The sequence below is a fragment of the Pipistrellus kuhlii genome, unplaced genomic scaffold (genome assembly GCF_014108245.1).
Source record: "Pipistrellus kuhlii isolate mPipKuh1 unplaced genomic scaffold, mPipKuh1.p scaffold_m20_p_3, whole genome shotgun sequence".
Lineage (NCBI taxonomy): Eukaryota > Metazoa > Chordata > Mammalia > Chiroptera > Vespertilionidae > Pipistrellus > Pipistrellus kuhlii.
The window spans coordinates 44,268,162-44,287,402 of record NW_023425529.1 but is presented as its reverse complement, the minus strand read 5'-3'; the positions used below and the strand labels follow the sequence as shown (position 1 = coordinate 44,287,402).

Here is a 19,241-nt window from a genome sequence, read left to right as displayed (position 1 = left end):
AGCTCAGGTCCCTCTCTATCTCCCTGTAAAGGCCATGAGGGCCTTGGTCGTGGCGAAGGAAGAGGAAGAGGTGAGGGGGGTGGTATTGGGGAAGACCACCAGGAGTGGGTAAGGCCCTGGAGCAGTGCTGGTTCCTCCGCTCGCAGGCTGTGTTCCTGGGCCTTACCCCCTCTGCAGCTCACTCGCCCTCCTGCTCTGAGGGTGGCCCTGAGCGCATGCCAGTGGGAGGACTGGTCCAGCGATGAGAGGAGGGGGAGAGCAGAAGCAGCAGCAGGAGAGGAGGCTGAGGGAGAGGGCAGTGTCACCATCCCGCAGAGGCCCTGGCTGGGCCCACTCGCCTTCACATGCAGACGACAGAAGGAATGGAGATGGGGCAGGAGAAGGGCCAGCAGTCAGCCTGAGTGGGGAACTCAAAGGGGCAGTGACATGCCTGGAGACCAGGGTGGCACATGTCTTCCCCTGGGCCTCCGTGGCCTCTGGAAGTCACCGGAGCCGTGCCCTGCCTGCACGCAGGAAGGCACATACCAGCCCTTCCTGACCCAGAGGCCCACGGGCTCCCGGGGCAAAGCCAACCTCTGGCTGAAGGCAGGGGGTCTGGCAAACCCCTCACCTGAGGAGTAGGACCTGCAGGCCCACGGACACGCCTGTAGGCTCGCCTGCCTGGAGCCCGTGGGTTGGGGCCCTGGGCTGCTCGCTTCCCCAGGACAAAAGGCACAGTTCTCCCCACCTGGTCTAGCTGCTGGGTGCCAGGGAGGTGGGTCACAGTGAGGTCTGGGCCTCTGTTTCCTCATCTGCACAACGGGAGGCAGGTTTGCTCTCTGAGGTCCCTCCTAGCACTGCCACCCTGTGACCTAAGAGCAGGGGGTCAGCCAGGCGGGGAGGAAGGGGAAGGAGAGCCTGGGAGGAACGGTGACAATTACCCTGGCGCCTCCCTGGCCTTTGTTCTGGGAGGGAGCAGCCCCTCTGTGGGGGTTCAGTGCATCCCCCACCACTGAGACAACAGGCAGCTCCCCCAAGGGCAGCAGGAGGAAGAGGGGGCTGCTCCGGTCCCCACCCCCACAGCCAAAATGCCCCCCGGCTGGACTGGCTGGCCAAATGCACCCCCCCTCCCAGGAGCTAGTGCTGCACAAAGGGTGTTGGGGTCAGACTTCGGGAACGGGAAAGACTGTCGGGTGTAAAGGGTGTTTTGCTGCTGTGGGTGGAGGAAGGAGCCTCACGTCTCTCCTCTCACCCCACCCTCAGAGTAAACACGGCTCCTGCTTGTCAAAACGGAGCCGAGGTGGGGCGAGCGGATACCTCCCCTCCAACAAACCCTCTCACACACACAAGCACAACAGAAACCCTCCTGACTGCCACCCCCACTGAACCTGTTAGGTCAGCTTCAAGCAGAACTTCCCAGCGCCAGTGGGCCTGAGCGGGGCACTATCCCGGTAGTCCTGCTGACGTTGTCACTGGCACGCCAAGGGCATGCGGCCGTCGGGGACGTGAGCAGAGCAGAGAAAGGGAGAGGAGGCCCACCCGGCACCCACTCTCAGGAGGAACAGGGAACCTCTGAAGGTCCAGCACAGGCAGCCACTGTCAGGTGACACTGGACAAGGCACTTGCCTGCCCTGGGCCCCCACCTCCTCCCCTGTGATTGGAGGGCACAGACCAGCCGATCCAAGACGCCGGCTGTGATTCTGGGAGCTGGTGCCAGCAGTGGGCAACAAGGGGCCCAGCTCCTCGCCTGCAGCCACAGGGAACTCCATGGGGCTGTCCTCACTGCATCCTCATAACCACGACAGCCCACACTGTCCAGAAGCCAGGCCCCATCACCCACCTGCCTTCGTGGCCTATCCCTGTCCCGGCACCAAGGGGTTAGGGAGCCCAAGAAGGGAGCAGACAGCTGTCAGTCTGACGGGAGGGTGGTAGATCCAGACAGGTGAGGAGCAGATAAACTGAGGGCCTCGTACTGAGGGAGTGGGGCAGGGGCAGGCGGGGGGGGGGGGGGGGGTTGTTGCAGGAGGGGAGGTAGGGGCACATCTGGGCTGGGGAGGGACTGGAGTGGTGAAAAGGGTCGACCCCAAGAAGGCTGGCACCTGGAGAGGACAGGCAGGATGAGGAAGAGGCAGGGGAGCCCAGGCTGGCCGGCCAGGACTGGGTGAGGGAAGGAGAGCACTGGCGGGGACCCTGGCGGCCTGCTGGTGGCTGAGGAGTAGGTGGAGGGTGCTCGTGGAACAGGAGAGTGCAAAGGAGGCGGAGGTGGAGAGGAGCAGCTGAGCCCACAGCCCCAGCCTCTCTCCTGAAGGCACAGTTGGCCAAGCTAGAGGCAGAAGGGCAGGTGGGCACAGGGCCCACAGTGACCCAGCAGCAGACAGGAGGCACAGGTGGCAGTGGTTAAAAGATCCTAATCCCGAACTCCCTGCAGTCCACACCTGCTCCACCACTTGCTAATGCTGTGACCCCGGTCAAGTTCACCTCTCTGTGCCCTGGTTCCTCGTGGGCGGAGTGCAACTCACAGCAATACCCCTTTGGGTTGCGGTGGGGATTGGATGGGGTTAGCACGTTAAGCATTAGAACAGGCCTGATACCCAGAAGGAGCCACATCATCGCTTGCTCTTGTTTCTATTTCAAGGTACATCCCAGGCGCTCCTCCCCCAACGGCCCACCTCTGTGGGCAGGTGACATTATCCCCAACTTCTAGGTGGGGAAACTGAGGCTCGGCGAGGCTACAAGCCCATGGTTGCCGGGAGGATTAGCATTTAAGCAGTAGCCAGGCCCTACCCTGCTGCGTTTTCAAGGCAAGATGAGACCAGGCTCGTCGAGGGAGGGTGCGTGGCAGACGGGCCTATGACACCTCAGGTTCCCTGGAGTCTCCCACCCGAGCCCCAGACGAGCACAAGGAGCCCTCACCCTCATGCCCTCTCCCCTTCCTTCATGGAGTTGGCCCCGTGCCTCCCCTAGGAAGCTGTGCTAATTGGCTCCATCTCTCTGGATCCCTCCTTATCTCGCCATCTTCCGTTGGAATAATCAGTCGTCAGAGGTGCCATCTGAGCGCTGAGTGAGGGCCCCAGATGGGTGCGCAGCGCCGATGAGCTGCCACCTCCCAGGGGAGCCCCCGAGGGGGCGCGATGGCGGGCCCGGGGCCTCGGGGCCCAAGCCTGGCCCCGTCACCGAAGCCCTCCTGCTCTGCCAGGTGCAGGCCCTGGAGCAGCGCAACCAGCTGCTGGAGACGCGCTGGAGCTTCCTGCAGAGCCAGGGCTCCGCGGCCTTCGACCTCGGGCACCTGTACCAGAAGTACGAGGGCCGGCTGCAGGACGAGCTGCGTGCGGTGAGCCAGGAGCGGGGCCAGCTGGAGGCCAACCTGCTGCAGATGCTGGAGAAGGTGGAGGAGTCCCGGATCAGGTAGAGCGGCCCTCGCCCTCGGGGGCGGGGGCAGGGACTGCGGGTGGGGACCCAGGAGCAAGGTCCGGGCCTCTCAAGCCAGACAGAGAGGGAGCTTCCTGAGGAAACATTTCTTTACTCCAGACATACTCAGTGAGGACCTATTGATACTATGTGCTGGGCAGTATTCTAGATTCCAAGGGAATATAGCAGTGAATCCACAGTTCCCAAATAGGGACGCGTACAACTAGGTCAGGCTCGTGATGGGCAGCTAACCACTGCAGCCACTGTCCCCTGTCCCCTCCTCTTGTGTCCATGCCACGACAGCCCACACTGTCCAGAAGCCAGGCCCAGCCACCCCTCCTGCCTCCGAGGCCTATCCCTGTCCCGGCACCAAGGGGTTAGGGGCCCCAAGAAGGGAGCAGGTGGCTGTCAGTCTGACGGGAGGGTGGTAGGTCCAGACAGGTGAGGAGCAGATAAACTGAGGGCTCACCCATCCCACTGGCAGTGGGATGTCACGATGGCTTGGATGGGCTGGCAGGGAAGCGAGCGGATGCAGGCAGGAGACAGAAGCAGTGGGTTTTGTTAGAACAGAGAAGCCATCTTCCACAGGTGGTGTGTGCGGACCTCGGTGGGGTCCAGAGAGATGAGGGAGACACAGCCCCAGCCTGCACTATGCTTTTAGGGCTTTGGGGAACAAGCTGGCAGGCGGGATTGCCCAGTGGTTAGAGACCTGGTCTAGGTCTAGGCTGAAAGAGACTGACTCCCTGCCCCCTCCCACCCTTGCTTTCTGGCCTCTGTCCAGCTGTTTAGCAGGAGAACCTCCGTTTCCTCCTGTCTGGGTGGATACCAAGTGGGGCTGGTGTGAGGAGCAGGTGGAGAGTTCCGTGTGGCGACGAGTGGCCACTCCCCTACCCCCGAGGAGGCTGAGCGCCCGGCACACAGGGCCGTCCCTGACGCAGGCTTGCTGGGCTGCACTGGCCGGTCTAGAAAGGCAGAACACACACGTGGGCGGCTCAGAGGACAGATGACCCTGTCTGATCAGACAGTGGCCAGGGCTTCCCGGACAAGGAGGCTGGGCAGGGCAGAGAGACCCTGGCCCTACAGCCCCTTCTCGGGTCTGGTTTCCAGCCAGGGTGAGGGGTGGACAGGATGTGGCTCAGCTCCCCTCTCCACCTCCGGTGTTTGGGTCCTGCCCCAAGCCCCACTGACCTGAGCTGAGGCCTGCTGTCTCCAGGGCAGCCAGCAGACAGGGCTGGCGGGTGTGGGCAGCCTGTCCTGGGACCTGGGCTGGGGCTTAGCGTGCCCATCGCCTCTCTGCACCACCTCCTCTGTTCAGGCCACATTCAGAGGGCCCGGTCTCACAGGACTCGCTCCCCACTCAGGGGGCCCCGGTTCTCTCCTCGGCGAGTCTGCCGGGAACTTTTCAGCCAGCAGGCGTGATCTGCAGCCCTGGCCAGGACTGGTCCTTATTGCTGGGCCCCTCCCTGGCCTGGAGGTCACCTCTACTCCAGCTCTGCTCTCCCAGGCCCTGGATAAACACCTAAGGAACCTGACTGCCCACTCTGACCGTAATGGGGGAAGTTATGACTCAGTTCACGGGTATCTGGTCGGTCTTTGGCCCTCAGAGGATCAGAGAAGGCAGAGCTGGGGAAGGCCTTGGGTTACGTGGGGGAAGAATCACAGGCCCGGAGCGGCCAGGGGCTGGTCCTCCGTCACCGAGCCGTGCGTGCTAAAACCCATCCCCAGCCCATGTCATCCAGGGTGAGGGCTGCTCCCATGAGCCCGGCCAGATCACATCTGCGGAGATACTTTGTAACTGGAAGTTCTGTACAAACACTGCTCGTTCTAATCTGGCCCAGCCCCCTCCTTTGGCCCGCCGCCTGGTTTCTTTCCATCTGCTGCCTGATTTCACTATTTAGGCTCAGGGCTCCCCGTCCTCTCTCCAGGTAGGGAACCCACCTGAGTTGAGGGGAGTGAGGCCAGAGGGCTTCCCGGTCTGCAGGCCAGAGCCCGGGAAGCTGCTGCCTGGCCTGGCAGAGCCCCGGGCCCCCAGGAGCCGGGAGACGCCAGCCCAAGCCCTGACAGGGAGGGTGTGCCCTGCCTCCTCCGGGCCGATGAGATCAGCCTCGCTCCCAGATATAAACAAGTTGGGGAGCAAGGGGGGTGTGGGTGCCACGAGCTGAAAGGGCTGGGAACGGGTTTGGGAGCCGGGGACAGGCAGAACTTGGAGGTGAAATGAGGGGCATGGCGTCTATAGGGATGGAGACTTCCCCAAGCTTGGATGTAGCCAGGACACCAGGGATCAGCTAGCCAACCCTCTGCTTACTAAAAGAGAAGCAGAGGCCCAGCTAGAGGCACAGGCTGCTTCCTTCACAAGAGCACGGCGTTCAGGGCGTGAGCTGGGGCCCAAATCCAGAGGAGCCCATGAGGAGGGAGGAGGAAGGCGGCACAGAAGGATGGGAAAGGCAGGGAGGGGTAAAGAGGAGTTTGGCACCACAGAGGCCCCACCTGGACAGCTCTCCCCAGGCGGGCAGAGCTCCCCTATCCAGGGGGGCGGGGAGAAGGGGAAGGTTTGACCACCGGGCTTGTGTGGGGAGGGCCAGTCAACAAGGGGCTGCTCCCATCTGGGATCCCCAGGACAGGGAACTCCCCGGGTCCCCCGATTCCAGGGGGAGGCCTGTTCAAGTCCGCCTGGCCCGGAGGGTTTGTAAAGGCCGCGCATGCGAGAACCTCCTGAGCGCTGTCTGCAGTGAGGCCTCCCCCGCTTCTCTCTGAACATGCTGAGGCCTGAGGGCTGGAGCTTACGTGGTAGCAGTAGCAGTAGGTTTAGCAGGCCCCACGCTCGCACGCAGTGAGCAGTCATGTTTTTGCTTATTTCATCCTCACAACATCACCTGGTCAGGGGTGAGGCATGCACAAGTAGCTTATCCAAGGTCACCCGGCTGGAGCCCACCTGGCCTGGCTCTGGGGCCCATGCTACCAACACACCACACGAGCCTCTGGACCCTTCTCTGGGCCTCCATTTCCTCATCCGTGAAATGGGGCCAGCAGCCTTCCTGGCGGGGGACTCTGAGGCAAAGCTTCTTGGGCATTTGGTCCATCCTGGCAAGTCCCTGGCCCGCCCTCCCCCCGCCACCGTGGCCTGCACCCTCAGAGCCCCTTGCAGGCTCTGGAAGCAGCACCCTGAGTTTCAGACCCAGCGCCCTGCGGGCCCTCACCCCTGGGTCAGCCCCCTCAGCTCCTCGGAAAGGCCAGGCCGGCGGGAAAGAAGGCCTGAGGGCGGCGGGGCGGCAGCTGATGTGGGAGGGTGACGCTGCCCTGCTGGGAGGTCAGGGACTGGGCAGGCGGCTGTAATTAGAGCTCCGGTGATTCAGGTATTCCCTGGGGAGGAGGGGGCAAGCAGGAAGCCACAGAACCCCCACGTCCCTGGGGCAGGCAGGGCTGGGGGTGGGGGAGCGCGGGGCTGGCAGACACCCCCCTGCGGAGCCAAGACAGACGTGTGGACTAGAGGAAGAGGGTAAGGTCAGGGATGCAGGGACCCATCTCCCCATCCAACAGTGTCCTTGTTCCAAACACAAGGTGGACTTGGGCAAAGGAGGCAAAGCTGAGGGGAGAGGGCCATCTTAGCTGAATGCAGACTGTGCACGTCTGTCATTGAGTCAGGAGGGGACTGCATCGGCCCCGGCACACATGCGCGCGCGCACACACACACACACACATACATACACACACACACACACACACACACACACACACGGTCATGCACACGTGCACACAGGCACACCCCTGTAGATCAGGGATTCAAGGAAGGAGGGATAGAGTTTCCTGCCCAAAACCACACTGAGGGTTCGTCTGACTGTAGAGCCCACATTCCTCCTGCCCTCCCTCTGGGGGGGCACAATGGAATGGTGTCCCACCATCCAGCAGAAGGGAGGAGGGAGGGGCTGCAGGGAAGGGTAGAGGTGGGAGAGGGAAGGGATGAACGGGATGCTCTATGCAGACCTGAGACTCCTAGGGGAGGAGCTAGGGGGAAGATGAGGGAACAAAGTGTCAGGGTGAAAGGGCTACCAATCCCGAGAGGCTTCCTGGAGGAGGCGAGTGTGGAGCAGAGCTAGCAAGGGGGCAGACGCCAGCAGGAGAGGACTGGTGAGAGTCAGGAAGGAGAAGGGGTTGGCCTGCCTCCCCAGAGCCAACAGAGGGTGTCACTGGGGGAGGAGGGCTGTGTCATAGAAGAAGAGGGGCTCCATCTACCTGAAGGAAGGACTAGTCCTTGCTCATTGTCACAAGGCACCAAATGAGACGGCAAAGGCCCTAAACCCTGCCCAGGGAGGGCTAACCGAACCCCAAGCTCTCACCACATCCGTCTGAGCCACCTCTCTCTGTGTGTGTCTCTCTCCCAGGTACGAAGAGGAGGTCTCCAAGCGCACAGACATGGAGTTTACCTTCGTCCAGCTGAAGAAGGTAGCCTGCCTCGGGCTCCTTCCCCAGGGACCCTCTGCCTGATTCCCCCCAGGATCCCCCAGCAAAGCCCTCAGAGGCTCGAGTCCCAAGACCACAGAGATCCCTGTCCCCACCTGCTCCTCCTCCAGGCTCTGAGTCAGGTCTCCCCTGGGAATCGCTCCCATCTGACCCAGGAAGCCAAGGCCCCCACCCCACCTCGCCCTGGGATCCCCGACTCCCTCTCCCATCACTCACCACTGCTCTCACCCCCAGGACCTGGACACGGAGTGTCTTCGACGGACCGAACTGGAGACCAAGCTGAAAAGCCTGCAGAGCTTCGTGGACCTGATGAAAACCGTCTACGAGCAGGTGAGGAGCAAGGCGGTGTCCCCCCGAGCCACGTGCTGCCTGGCCCGCGGCCGGGGTGCGGGGGAGGGGAGGACATCTGGTGGGGTGTGGAGCCGCACGGTCACTCTGGTCACTCGCTGCTTCTGGCCACAGTCGTAACGATTTCCTAGCCCCTTCCTGCACTGCTGTCAATCATCCAACCTGTCCCTGGTCACGTGTCTTGTGGAGCAGGGCCAGGTGGGTTCCCCAAAGATCTCTCTCCGGGAGCAAACGTGCCTTCCTGGTGCTGAGGGCACACGGGGACCAGGGGCCTCTGGACAAGGGTGAGGAGGTGGCCTCAGAGCAGGAACCTCAGAGCCACTCCTATTGAGCGGTGTCCCTGCCCCGTCCCGGCAGCCTGATTGCAGGTCCCTGGGTTCCGCTCTGATAGCCACGCGAAGCACTTCGCCTTCCCTTGTTCTGAGCCAAGGCAGGGAAGACCGTGGTCAGATTCTCTGGTTCCAAGATCAGCTTCTACCACACAAAAAAGACCCAGTAAATCCAGACAGAGAGCCTCCAGACACACTGCCTTGTCCCTTCGTCCTCAGCGGAGCCTGGGGGACCATGGCCCAGCGAGGCCTAGCAGAGCCAGTGCAGTCGGCAGCGGGGCCTGCACAGGCTTCTGGGCACTGCCCCTCCATGCCACTCTGTCTCCTGGGCATCCTTTGGGATATGTGTCCTCCTCTCCGCACCTCCTGTTTCAGGGGTGAGACCTTAGAGGGGTGCTACTTCAATTCAACTCTGAGCAGGCAGCCCACTGCAAACAGCTGTTGCCCAGCTATGGCAGCCTGGTCTCATCTTGCCTGGAGATGACAGGACGTGGCAGCCCACATACTGCAAACAGCTGGTGCCCAGCTGTGGCAGCGCAGCCAAGGTCAGAGCAGGGATCAGCGTCACCTCCACAATCAGGAAGTTCTGCTAACATGGTCCTGGGGGCCGCTGACCACCACGTCACGGCTCCTCCGGTGGAGAGGGAGGGAGTGTCAGGGCTACACAGATTCTCTGCCCCAATTCCCTGTGGGCGCAGCCTCGGCAGACAGCAGCAGGGCCCGTGTTTCTGAATCTGACCTCTGCTCTGCTCAGCCCAGAGCCCACACTCCGAGCCAGGTCAGAGGTCCCACAGGCAGGGAGCTATGGCGGAGGAAGGCCAGGCATAACCAGTCATACAGCTGAGCATGGCAGAACTGTTTGGCTCTGTTCCATATAGACCAGTGTTTCCCAAAGTGTGGTACGTGTACCCCCAGGGGAATGGAAAGAGTTTGGTGGGGGTACGCGTTGCACCGGAGTTTGGTGGGGATATGCACTGCACTGTGCTTAGCTGCACATAATTCTACGTTCTAATGAGTACGAGGGGTACTCAGCGTTATGAAAATTATAGGAGGGGTACACATATGTCAAAAGTTTGGGAAACACTGATGTAGATGTTGCAGCCCTTGGACCCCAGGCCTGACTCTGGCTCTTTACCAGTTCTATGACTTTGGACAAGTTACTTCTCTGCTCTGTGGCTATAAAACGGGGAAAGTAACAGCAGCAGGCTCGTAGGCTCATGATGAGGCCTAAAGCCATTCATCCATCTAACAAATGTGAACTCAGGTGCCAGACACTGCTATCACAGCAAGTGAGCAAGGCGGCCAAGGTGCCTGCTCTCAGGGTGCAGCTGAGCTAAGAGGGGACAATAATAAACAACTAAACAAGCATCTGAAGAAAGAACCTTTTGGAGAGTGAGAAGCCCTGGGCTGAAAGAAACCAGTGATGCTGTCATGCTGGAGGGAGGGGAAAGCTTTGGACCCCAAGGTCAAGGGGCATCTCAGAGGAGGTGCACCCAGCCCAGAGGAAACTCGAGGAGGCTTCAGGCAGAAGGAAGAGCTGTGCAAACACCCACCGAGGGCAGACATGAGTTGGGTGATGAAAGAGGAGAAAGAGCCAGGGCAGAGTTGGCAGGGCTTGGGCCCAGAGCCAGGCTGTGGACCTTATTCTAGGTGTTCTGGGCGGCCCTGGGGGGAGGGAGGCTGGGAGGGTGCTACAGAGCGGGGGGGGAGGGGGTGCGCTTGGCTGTGCTGGAGGGAGAGTACCATGGGAAGGGACGGCAGTGAGAGCCGCAGGGGCTCAGTTCAGAGCCGGCACTGGCACTTTGGGAGACAGTGAGGTCTGTGTTTCTCTCCAAGGGCCACTGCAGGCTGCGAAGGCAAGACTGATTCTTTGCTAAAAAGGTTCCCTGCGCAGTGAGCTTCTACGCAGCACTAACAGAAATACAGTGAGCCACATGTCACTGATACACAATGATGTAATTCAATGTGTAATTTTAAGTTTTCTAGTAGCCACATTCTTTTAATAAAAGGAACAGAAAATAATAATTTTAATAATACATTTTATTTAGCTCAATATAACCAAAATGTGATTATTCTATATGTGATCAATATGAAAAAACAGGCTGGGTTTTTCCCCTCATATTGTCTTCAAGATCTTATGTGTATTACACTGACAGCCCACCTCAGTGTGACTACATACAGCTAGTGGCCACCGCGTCAGGCAGAGCAGGGCTAAGCACAGGAGGGGCAGCGATGGCCATTCGGGGAGGAGGAAAAAGTGGCAGATGTGAGACGCCCCGGAGGGCTGGACACGCTGCTTTCAACTCTGGAGCAGATACCAGATCAGCAAAGCATGGGCTATCCATGTAGGCCCACCTCCGTGTCCCCAAAAACAGCCCTCTCTTCTCCCCAAAACACACACACACACACACACACACCACACACACACACCACATACATACACATGCACATCACACATATACACATGCCACACACATACACATACATACATAACACATACACACACCCTGCACACACCACACATACATACACACAGCCCATATATATATATATATACACACACACACACACACACCACACACATACACACACACCACACACACACCACACATATACACATATCACACATACACACGCCACACACATATATAAATACACATGCACACCACACGCACACATACACACACCATACAAACATACACAGATATCACACATACATACACACACATATACACACACACCACACACACATATACACGAATGCATACACACACATCACACACACACACACACCACATACACACACACACACACCACACATATACACATATCACACATACACACACCACACACACATATAAATACAGATGCACACCACACACACACATACACACCATACAAACATACACACATATCACACATACACACACACACCACACACACATATACAGGAATGCATACACACACATCACACACACACACACACACACAGGCCTGAAAGCCTTTCCCAGGAGCCAAAGGCCATGGCCTGCTTGGGCCGTGGGCACACTGCATCCTCCTGGGCAGTCCCCCCTCCCCACCAGGGCACAGGCTGGTGAGAGAAGCCCAGGTGACAGGCTCACATCCCCCTCAGCCACCAGAGTGCGTTCCAGGCTCTGCGTGTATCTGGGCCCAGCTGCGGCCAGCCAGAACGCCGCCTACCCCGCCCATAATCAGGGAGATTAGCCAAAGCCGAGGACACCCCCCTGCAGCCAGGCACACCTCCCGGGACGCGATTGCTGCACCGGGAACCTGCCGAGGCTAAGCTGCCTTGGCGCCTGCCTCGGGGCGTCGGCTGCTCTGCCCTGGACACTTCCCCGGCTCCATCGTCTTCACAAGTTACGAAAACATCCCTCGCCACTGTTTACTGAGGGCCTTCTGGCTCCCGCACCGCGCACGTGCCTTCCAGACATAATCTCATCTAATCCTCAGAGCTCTGTGAGGGAGGGAAAATGGTTAAAACAACACAGCCGTTAGAGAGCTTGGATGTGAATCCTGGCTCGGTAATATGTAAACTCAGCGGGTTCTTCTGTCGCTTCAAGCCTCAGTTTCCCCATCTGTAAATTAGCAGAATAGCAGCACTACCGCACTGGCCTGCTGTGAAGATTTATTTTGTTACTATAGCCCCAAACCCTCAGAGCAGTGTCTGGCCCATGGAAGTATTGTAAACAGGAGCTTGTAAGAGGTGGTGGCATTCGGAGCCCAATGCCCTTCTCACACTTCACCATGGCCTGAGCCCTCAGACCTGGGCCACAAGGAGCGTGCCCACCCGATCCACGTGGCGGCTCCTCAGCCCCTGGCTCCCCAGAGGAGCTCTGAACTGTACTCCGGCATCATGCTTGCCAGCGTGGAGGTGACATCCTCCTGGGGCCCAGCCCGGGGTGGCACTGCCACGCCACACAAGGCAGCATTGTTCCACCCTGCGCAGCCCCGTGGGGCTGGCGTGTCTGAACAGGCCTGCAGATGTCCCAAACCCTCCACTTCCTGCTTCTGTTTACCAAGCTCCTGCGTACCCTGCTCCATCAGCTGTTTCGCCAGTCCTGTACTCTGGCGGGGAAGCCCTCCTACTGTGTGTGTTGACAGTGCTCAGGCCTGTTCCCGAACTGAAACAAATGCCAACCTAGGCCTGGGCTGGCAGTGCTAATGGAGGGCCTTCTTCAGAACCCGCTGACCCCCGCCACCTGGTGACCGAAGGCCCCATAGCTGCAATCTCTGTCCCCCGCCGAGCAGGCCTGGCAGGGATGTGGGCTCCATGTGGGAAATGCCAGCCTCCGTGGTAACCAGGGGCGGCAGAGGTGGGTGTGAGTCTGTGGGCACCATTAACCTTATTCTGGCACGGGGCAGGCCCTCCCTTGCTTTTGACCCAGGATCTCTGTTCATCTGAAGGTCACCCAAAACCCTTGTCAGGAAACCCCCTAAAGGGCAGCTGGCCACTGGGCTCAGGGCCCTCAGCCTCGCGGCAGAGACAGGATGGATGCTCCAGCGAGGCTCAGGATGCCGGCCTTGCCCAGCTTCCTCTTCCGGAGCCCATCCTTGTCACCAGGGATGCTGGTGGGCGGAGCTGGCCAGTGAGCAGACGGGGAGGGTGGCTTACTCAGCGGCCCACGGGACACTAGCTGAGTCACCCGGGCCCTGCATTCTATGGCTTCAGGGTTACAGCTGCAGGTCAGAGGTACCTGCCTCGGCAGGCAGAGACTCCAGAAGCTCAAACACAACCTCTCTGAGCAAAAAGACAGGTGGAGGGTCAAGGACAGGCCCAAAGTCAGGAAACAGGGTCAGCATTCCGTCATGAGCCAAAATTGAACCTGGACCAGAGCAGACCTCCAGTTCCAACTGCCGGTTTTTAGAAATGCAGTGGCAGAGATGCATGCTAAGCACCAGCACAAAGGACAATCAGTAAAATGCAGAGTGCGGGGCGCTTCAAGACAAGCAACCCAGTGTTCTCAATTTTTAAAAACAGCAACAACAGCAACAAAAAAAAGCAGAGAGATGGCAGGGGTACTTGCGTATACAGCGAGAGAGGCTTAGAGACATATGGACCAGCCGCAGTATATGCACTTTGCTTGGATCCTGATTCAAACAAACAAGTAAAAATATATAAATATATCAGAAAGATTATATATATATATATATATATATATATATATATATATATATATATATATATATAGCTTTCTGGACAAAATCTGATGCCTGAAGGAGAGGCCAAGGATGGGCTGTAAATGCCAGTGGGAGCAACTACGTCTGCACCCCACTCCCTCCTCCAGGACAGCTTCGCCCCCACTGCCTGGCCCCCTCCGGCCTCTAGGAGCCTTGGCCACCTGACTCACTCTGTACCATGCTGGCCTCCTCCTTCCCATGGGTCCCCACCCTCCTTCTCCCCCTCCCCCCATCCTCCACTCCCCAACAGATGCCAGCAGGTCTTTAGCGCCTCCAGGGGAAGCAGCCAGGGCCAGAGAGGAGACACCTCACAGCCCCTTATGAAGACCCTGCCCCCACCTGCCTCTCTGCACACCCCTGAGCATTCAGGCCTCGTGCTATTAACTGTGCTAGCAAGAGCCAGTCTGGGGCTAGAAGGACAGCCGCTTCCCCTCCTGTCTCTGCCCCTCTAAGGGGCATCCCCAGTGTCCCCATAACCTCTTTGCTCCGGGCTCCTTTCCTGTCTGTGATCTGGGCTCACACTCCTGCAGGCCTGGTGAGGGTGGAATGCCAGGCTGCCCGGGGGTCACTCAGCACACAGCCGGGCCTGGGTGAGCCCTGGGAACATGGGAGGCTTTACCACTCTGGCCTTTTCTGAGCCGAGAAGAGGACAGAGAGGAGGGACCGAGAGGTACCCTATAGGACAGAGAGAGGAGGGAAATGTTGAAGTTGAATCGCGTTGTCATTGTTGCAGGGCGAGCCCCCCAGCTGGATGGGGAGGGGCCCGCGTTTTGGGGTGACCCCGATGCCCTCCGGCCTCAGCCTCTGGCAGCGGGAGGGGAGTCTAGGCTTGTCAGTCTCTGGTCCCACTCCTGCCCCTCAGCATTCCTGGGCTTCCCTCCCAACACGTATCAACAAACTGAGCTGCTCCCTTACGGGATGTGGAGGGCCTGGGGGTGAAGGTTCTGCAGGCCCTCAGGGAGCTCCCCATCTGGGGGAAAGAGGGGTGTAAGCTGCACATCACTGAGCCACAACGGTGCAGCCTGAGCAGAGAGAACACCTCCCCCAGGCCCAAATGTCCGGCAGCCAGGAGAAAGGTGTGTGCCCAGGGGAGAGTGGGGAGATGAAGAACTAGGCTTGCAGAACAAGGTAGGCCTGGAGCCAGGAGCCCTCCCTGGGCCCCTCTCCTCTGCTCAGCGAGGAAAGTCCCAGGGTGGGCAAGCAGAGTGCAAGCTTGAGAGGCGGTCCCGCTCTGATGGTCTCTGCAGGAAGACAGAGGAGCCTACCCTCCCCTCGCCTTGGGGATAAAAGGACTCAGGGGCGCCCCCACCAGCCCTGAACCCCCACGTCTGTGCCGCCAGGAGCTGAAGGACCTGGCAGCCCAAGTGAAGGACATGTCCGTGACCGTGGGCATGGACAGGCGCTGCCACATCGACCTGAGCGGCATCGTGGAGGAGGTGAAGGCCCAGTATGACGCCATCGCGGCTCGCAGCCAGGAGGAGGCGGAGGCGTACTCCCGCAGGCAGGTTGGTGGCTGACCGCGCGGCGGGAGAGGCGGCCGGGGCAGCAGGGGCTGCACGGGTGGCGGCTGAGGCCACCTCAGGCGTGTCTGAGATCCTGGGGACGGAGGGGAAGCACAGGGGCAGCGGCCACAGCAGTCAGTTCACAGGCAGGCGGGGAGACTTGGGAGCTCAGCGTTGTGCTGAGCCCCAAGGGGCGATGTGGGCCGGGAGAGCCCAGTCTGTTCCCCCCAGAAGCTCAGGGTGCTGTGCCACCCAGCAGTGCTAGGCCAGGTGCGGGCACAGCGTGTGCGGCTCAGTCTAGGGCAGCCGTAGGAGGCATGGTGGGGCAGGACAGGGCATAGGAGCGGGGAGGCTGGCTGCCGTGATGGCTGCAGAGGAGGGGGCTGGGGTGAGAGGAAAAAGAGCAGCAAGGAGTGAGAAACAGGGTACTGGGGGGGGTGGGCAGTAGGAGGGGAATGGGGACACAGTGAGCAGTTCTTGCCCACCACCTCCTCTTTGCCCTCCAGCTGGAGGAGCGGGCCGCCTGCTCAGCCGAGTTTGGAAACAGCCTCCAGAGCAGCCGCAGCGAGATTGCTGACCTCAATGTGCGCATCCAGAAGCTCCGGTCCCAGATCCTCTCCGTCAAGAGCCACGTGAGTCTGGAGGATCCCCTGGGGGTGGTAGGAGCAGGGAGGAACACGGGGACACATGTTCTCCCCCTCTCTCCCTTTCCCTTCCCCTCCCCCCTCCCCCACCGCTCATACACATAGACACACAGACACTCACTCATGCATGCTGAGTACATGCAAGAGGAGTGGTCTAAGTGACCTGCAGGTCCCTGAGCACCTCTAAGCCTCCGTTTCCTCCCTGTCCTACTACATGGCTCTGAGAATCACAGGATCTGCCTGGGAGAGGGCTCTGTGGACCGGCCGGGGCTGTTCGGCTGTTAGAGAGCCCCCACCACGCACGCCCAGAGCCTGCCACCTCCCGCCAACCTCCCAGAGAGGAGCGAGTGATGGGCCCTCAGAGCAAGTGCTGCCCGGGAAGGACAGCTGAGACGGGTGGCCTCTTTGGTGGCCTCCGGAAAGTGTCTCCTCAGGTCGCTCTGAACGCCCTGTTGCCATGCAACCCACTACCACACCCAGGAACGGCCTGCTGAGCCCTCCCTCCCCTCACACACCCGTCCCGTGAGGTGGGCTCCCGGGCCTGGCCCGCTCTCTCCCTCTCACCCCTGCTCGCTGACCCTCCCCTCTGTCCTCCTGGCTGCAGTGCCTGAAACTGGAGGAGAACATCAAGGAGGCGGAGGAGCAGGGGGAGCTGGCCTTCCAGGACGCCAAGGCCAAGCTGGCCCAGCTGGAGGAGGCCCTGCAGCAGGCCAAGAAGGACATGGCGCGGCAGCTGCGCGAGTACCAGGAGCTCATGAACACGAAGCTGGCCCTGGACATCGAGATCGCCACCTACCGCAAGCTGGTGGAGGGCGAGGAGAGCCGGTGAGGGGTGGGGCCGAGGGGGTGCGGTGGGGGGAGAGGGAGAACCAGAGAACCGGCGCCCCGCAGAGCCAGCCTCACCCTCCAGCACCATACTGGGAGCCTGGCGGGCCTGGGTCCACGTCCTGGCTCAGCCACGTACAAACTGAGACGTTGGCCCAGCTTCTTAAAGTCTCATTTTCCCATCTGGAACATGGGCTGATCGTAAGCACGCTCCACCCTGTGGTGAAGAGGATTCATGATTCTGCATGTAAGAGCCTGTCTCCAATAAGCACTCGGTATATGTTCGCCATTTACACACGGGAGAGGGGACAGAGGCCCAGAGAGGGCACGCTGGCTAGCCAGGGCCACACCGCAGGGCAGCCCAGGGCTGGGCATGACAACCAAGAGTCGCCCTCTGCCTGCCAGTCCCCAGGCCCCAAGCCCAGAGGAGCATAAGCCGCAGGCTCCCTTCTCAGCCCACCCTCTCCCTCCTTCCCCAGGATGGACTTGGCTCCGGCCGCGGTGGTCAGCACTGTGCAGTCCCGACCCAGGACGGGTGAGTCTGTTTGCCCCGCAGAGGGGAGGGGGGCGGGGTGTGGGGGTCGTGGCCCTCCCGGCATCACTTTAAGGGGCTCCCACACCTCCAGCCCCTCCCCTCCCCCGCCCCTTGTGTTCCCTGTAGTAGCGGCCACCAGGGCCCACCTGGCCAGAGCCCCCTTCCGGAGGAAGAAGAAAAACAGCGGCCCCGTGATCAAAATCACCGAGATGTCGGAGAAGCTCCTCCTGCAGGAGTCCGAGGCCTCGGAGTGAGGCGGGCGGACGGGGAGCCCAGGCGCCCTGCAGCGGAGAGCCTGGGGCCAGACTCACCACGCTCCTCAGAGCCTCTGGGAGGCCAACTCGATTCTGCACTGAGAGGAGCTCAAACCACGAGTGTTTTCTCCCGGTTCCCCGGGCTGGGACAGGACCGCCACCCCTTTCCAAAGTCACTCCGCTCCGCACCAGTGCCTCCCATTCCGCCTTCCACCCTCCGGCCAGAGGCTTCCTGACGGGCAAACTGGAATGGGGGTCCGTTTCACCGCCACCTCCTCGCTCCTCTGAGACTCCCCCGCAACAGAGGGCTCCGGGCCGGTCCCTTTGACCCTTCCACCCAACCCTCGCCCCACACTCACATCCCAAGCCTGGCCTCACCTCGCCTCAACCTCTGCGCGAGGCTGGTGCCCCCGTTCACCCAGTCCAGCCATGGACCAGGACAGTGAGGATCTGAAGTTTTGGGGGAAGAGGCTGGGTGCCCTGGCTTTCCTGCACCCCCTGGGCTCCCCAGAGATCTGACAGTATTAGGGAGCGAGGGAAGGACGCTCCCTGGGCGTTGAGGTCTGAGCCTGGGCCTCTGGGATCAGCCCAGACCCCTGTGCCCTCCCTCCTCCTGCGGGGCCCTCCCAGCAGGTCACACAGAAACGGGCAGGCTGCCCAAGCAGCGCCCAGCACCTTCTCCAGAAGCTATTCTTGCCATGACGAACTCCCTGGGCGGGGGGGAGGCTGGACGGCAGCCTGAGACCAGGCCGCAGAATCAGGTCCTCCCTTCCCCTCCCTGCATCCTGGGGTTCACCACCCTGCCCGCGATCTCAGCTCTCTGCCCCTCCCTCAGCTCCCCACCCCAGCATGAAACCTGGCTTTGGTGTACCAGCGCCTGGCCCCACCCCTGTCCTGAAACCATGGGCCCATTTCCCATGAGTCCCTCCTCAGCGTCTCTGTTCTCCCCATCAAGCCAAGCAGCCTGGCCCTGCCCTCCTCTGCACTCACTGAGGAGCCCAGGAACACCCCAACCCTGTGGAGGTAGAGCTCCTCCTTTTCTCTCTCCCCGCTCCGCCCTCCGCCCTCCATGTCCATTCCCCTGACTCCTCCGGGCTGGCGAGGCCATGATGAAGGCACAGTCCAGGACGGTCTGGGACCTTCTGAGCCCCAGTGACAGCCAAAGAGAAATTCTGCATCCGATAAGATTTGGGGCTGGGAGGGGCGCTCCTCTTTCTTCCTCTTGGCTTTTATCTTTGTAGATCGCAGGGGACCGTGGCAGCGTCAGCCTCCCACTCCACAAGCCGCCTCCTCTCTTTCCCGCCCTCCTCCCAGCCTGCCCCTTGCTCCCCTCCTGGTCTAGCCCCAGTCTTGGATTCATTCATCTCCTTTCCCAGGAGGCGTGGCTCCTCCTAGGGCTCAGGTCTTCCAGGCCTGTCGGGGGCGCTGAAGGGCTACTGACTCAGGCTCAGACACACTCATCCTGAGATCGCAAAGGGTGCTGATTGCTGCTTTTTCTCTGCCTATTTATTGGTTTCCAAGGGAGCAAATTTTCAGTGGGGATACAAGATACATATAAAATATATATATATTATTTTTTCATAACTTATGTGGCTGTTAACTTATTGCTTCCCTTCCTTTTCTGCATAATCAGTGCTATATTCTACTTGAATAGATAACGTATCCTAGCCACCCCACCCGACTGGCTGACCACCTTGGGGCAAAGCCCCCTTCTCCCTGCCAAGGGATGAATAAAGTACTGAGATCTGTTCGCGGCTAAA

The 19,241-nt window shown here is 60.2% G+C and overlaps 1 protein-coding gene and 1 long non-coding RNA gene across 9 annotated transcripts in view; one reads left to right on the top strand and one right to left on the bottom strand.

Moving 5' to 3' along the window:
• The window catches only part of LOC118729028, an 18,073-nt gene extending 10,332 nt beyond the window's left edge, over positions 1-7,741 (bottom strand). Inside the window, exons 1-2 of the long non-coding RNA XR_004991108.1 lie at positions 7,369-7,741; positions 5,176-5,182 (exon numbers count right to left, since the gene is read on the bottom strand). This is a non-coding gene — a long non-coding RNA (uncharacterized LOC118729028). The remainder of the gene's footprint in view (positions 1-5,175; positions 5,183-7,368) is intronic.
• Positions 1-19,241, top strand: part of KRT80 (keratin 80) — a 22,534-nt gene extending 3,293 nt beyond the window's left edge. Inside the window, exons 2-9 of one of the 8 annotated variants that reach the window (XM_045588010.1) lie at positions 3,176-3,384; positions 7,767-7,827; positions 8,080-8,175; positions 14,969-15,226; positions 15,730-15,855; positions 16,472-16,692; positions 17,098-17,227; positions 17,319-19,241. In XM_045588010.1, coding sequence (XP_045443966.1) covers positions 3,176-3,384; positions 7,767-7,827; positions 8,080-8,175; positions 14,969-15,226; positions 15,730-15,855; positions 16,472-16,692; positions 17,098-17,227; positions 17,319-17,717 — 1,500 coding nt within the window. In that variant the 3' untranslated portion in view covers positions 17,718-19,241. Of the gene's footprint in view, positions 1-3,175; positions 3,385-6,324; positions 6,441-7,766; positions 7,828-8,079; positions 8,176-14,968; positions 15,227-15,729; positions 15,856-16,471; positions 16,693-17,097; positions 17,228-17,318 lie in introns of those variants that run through there. The other 7 variants (XM_045588011.1, XM_036456253.2, XM_036456255.2 and 4 more) reach the window with 7 other exon arrangements.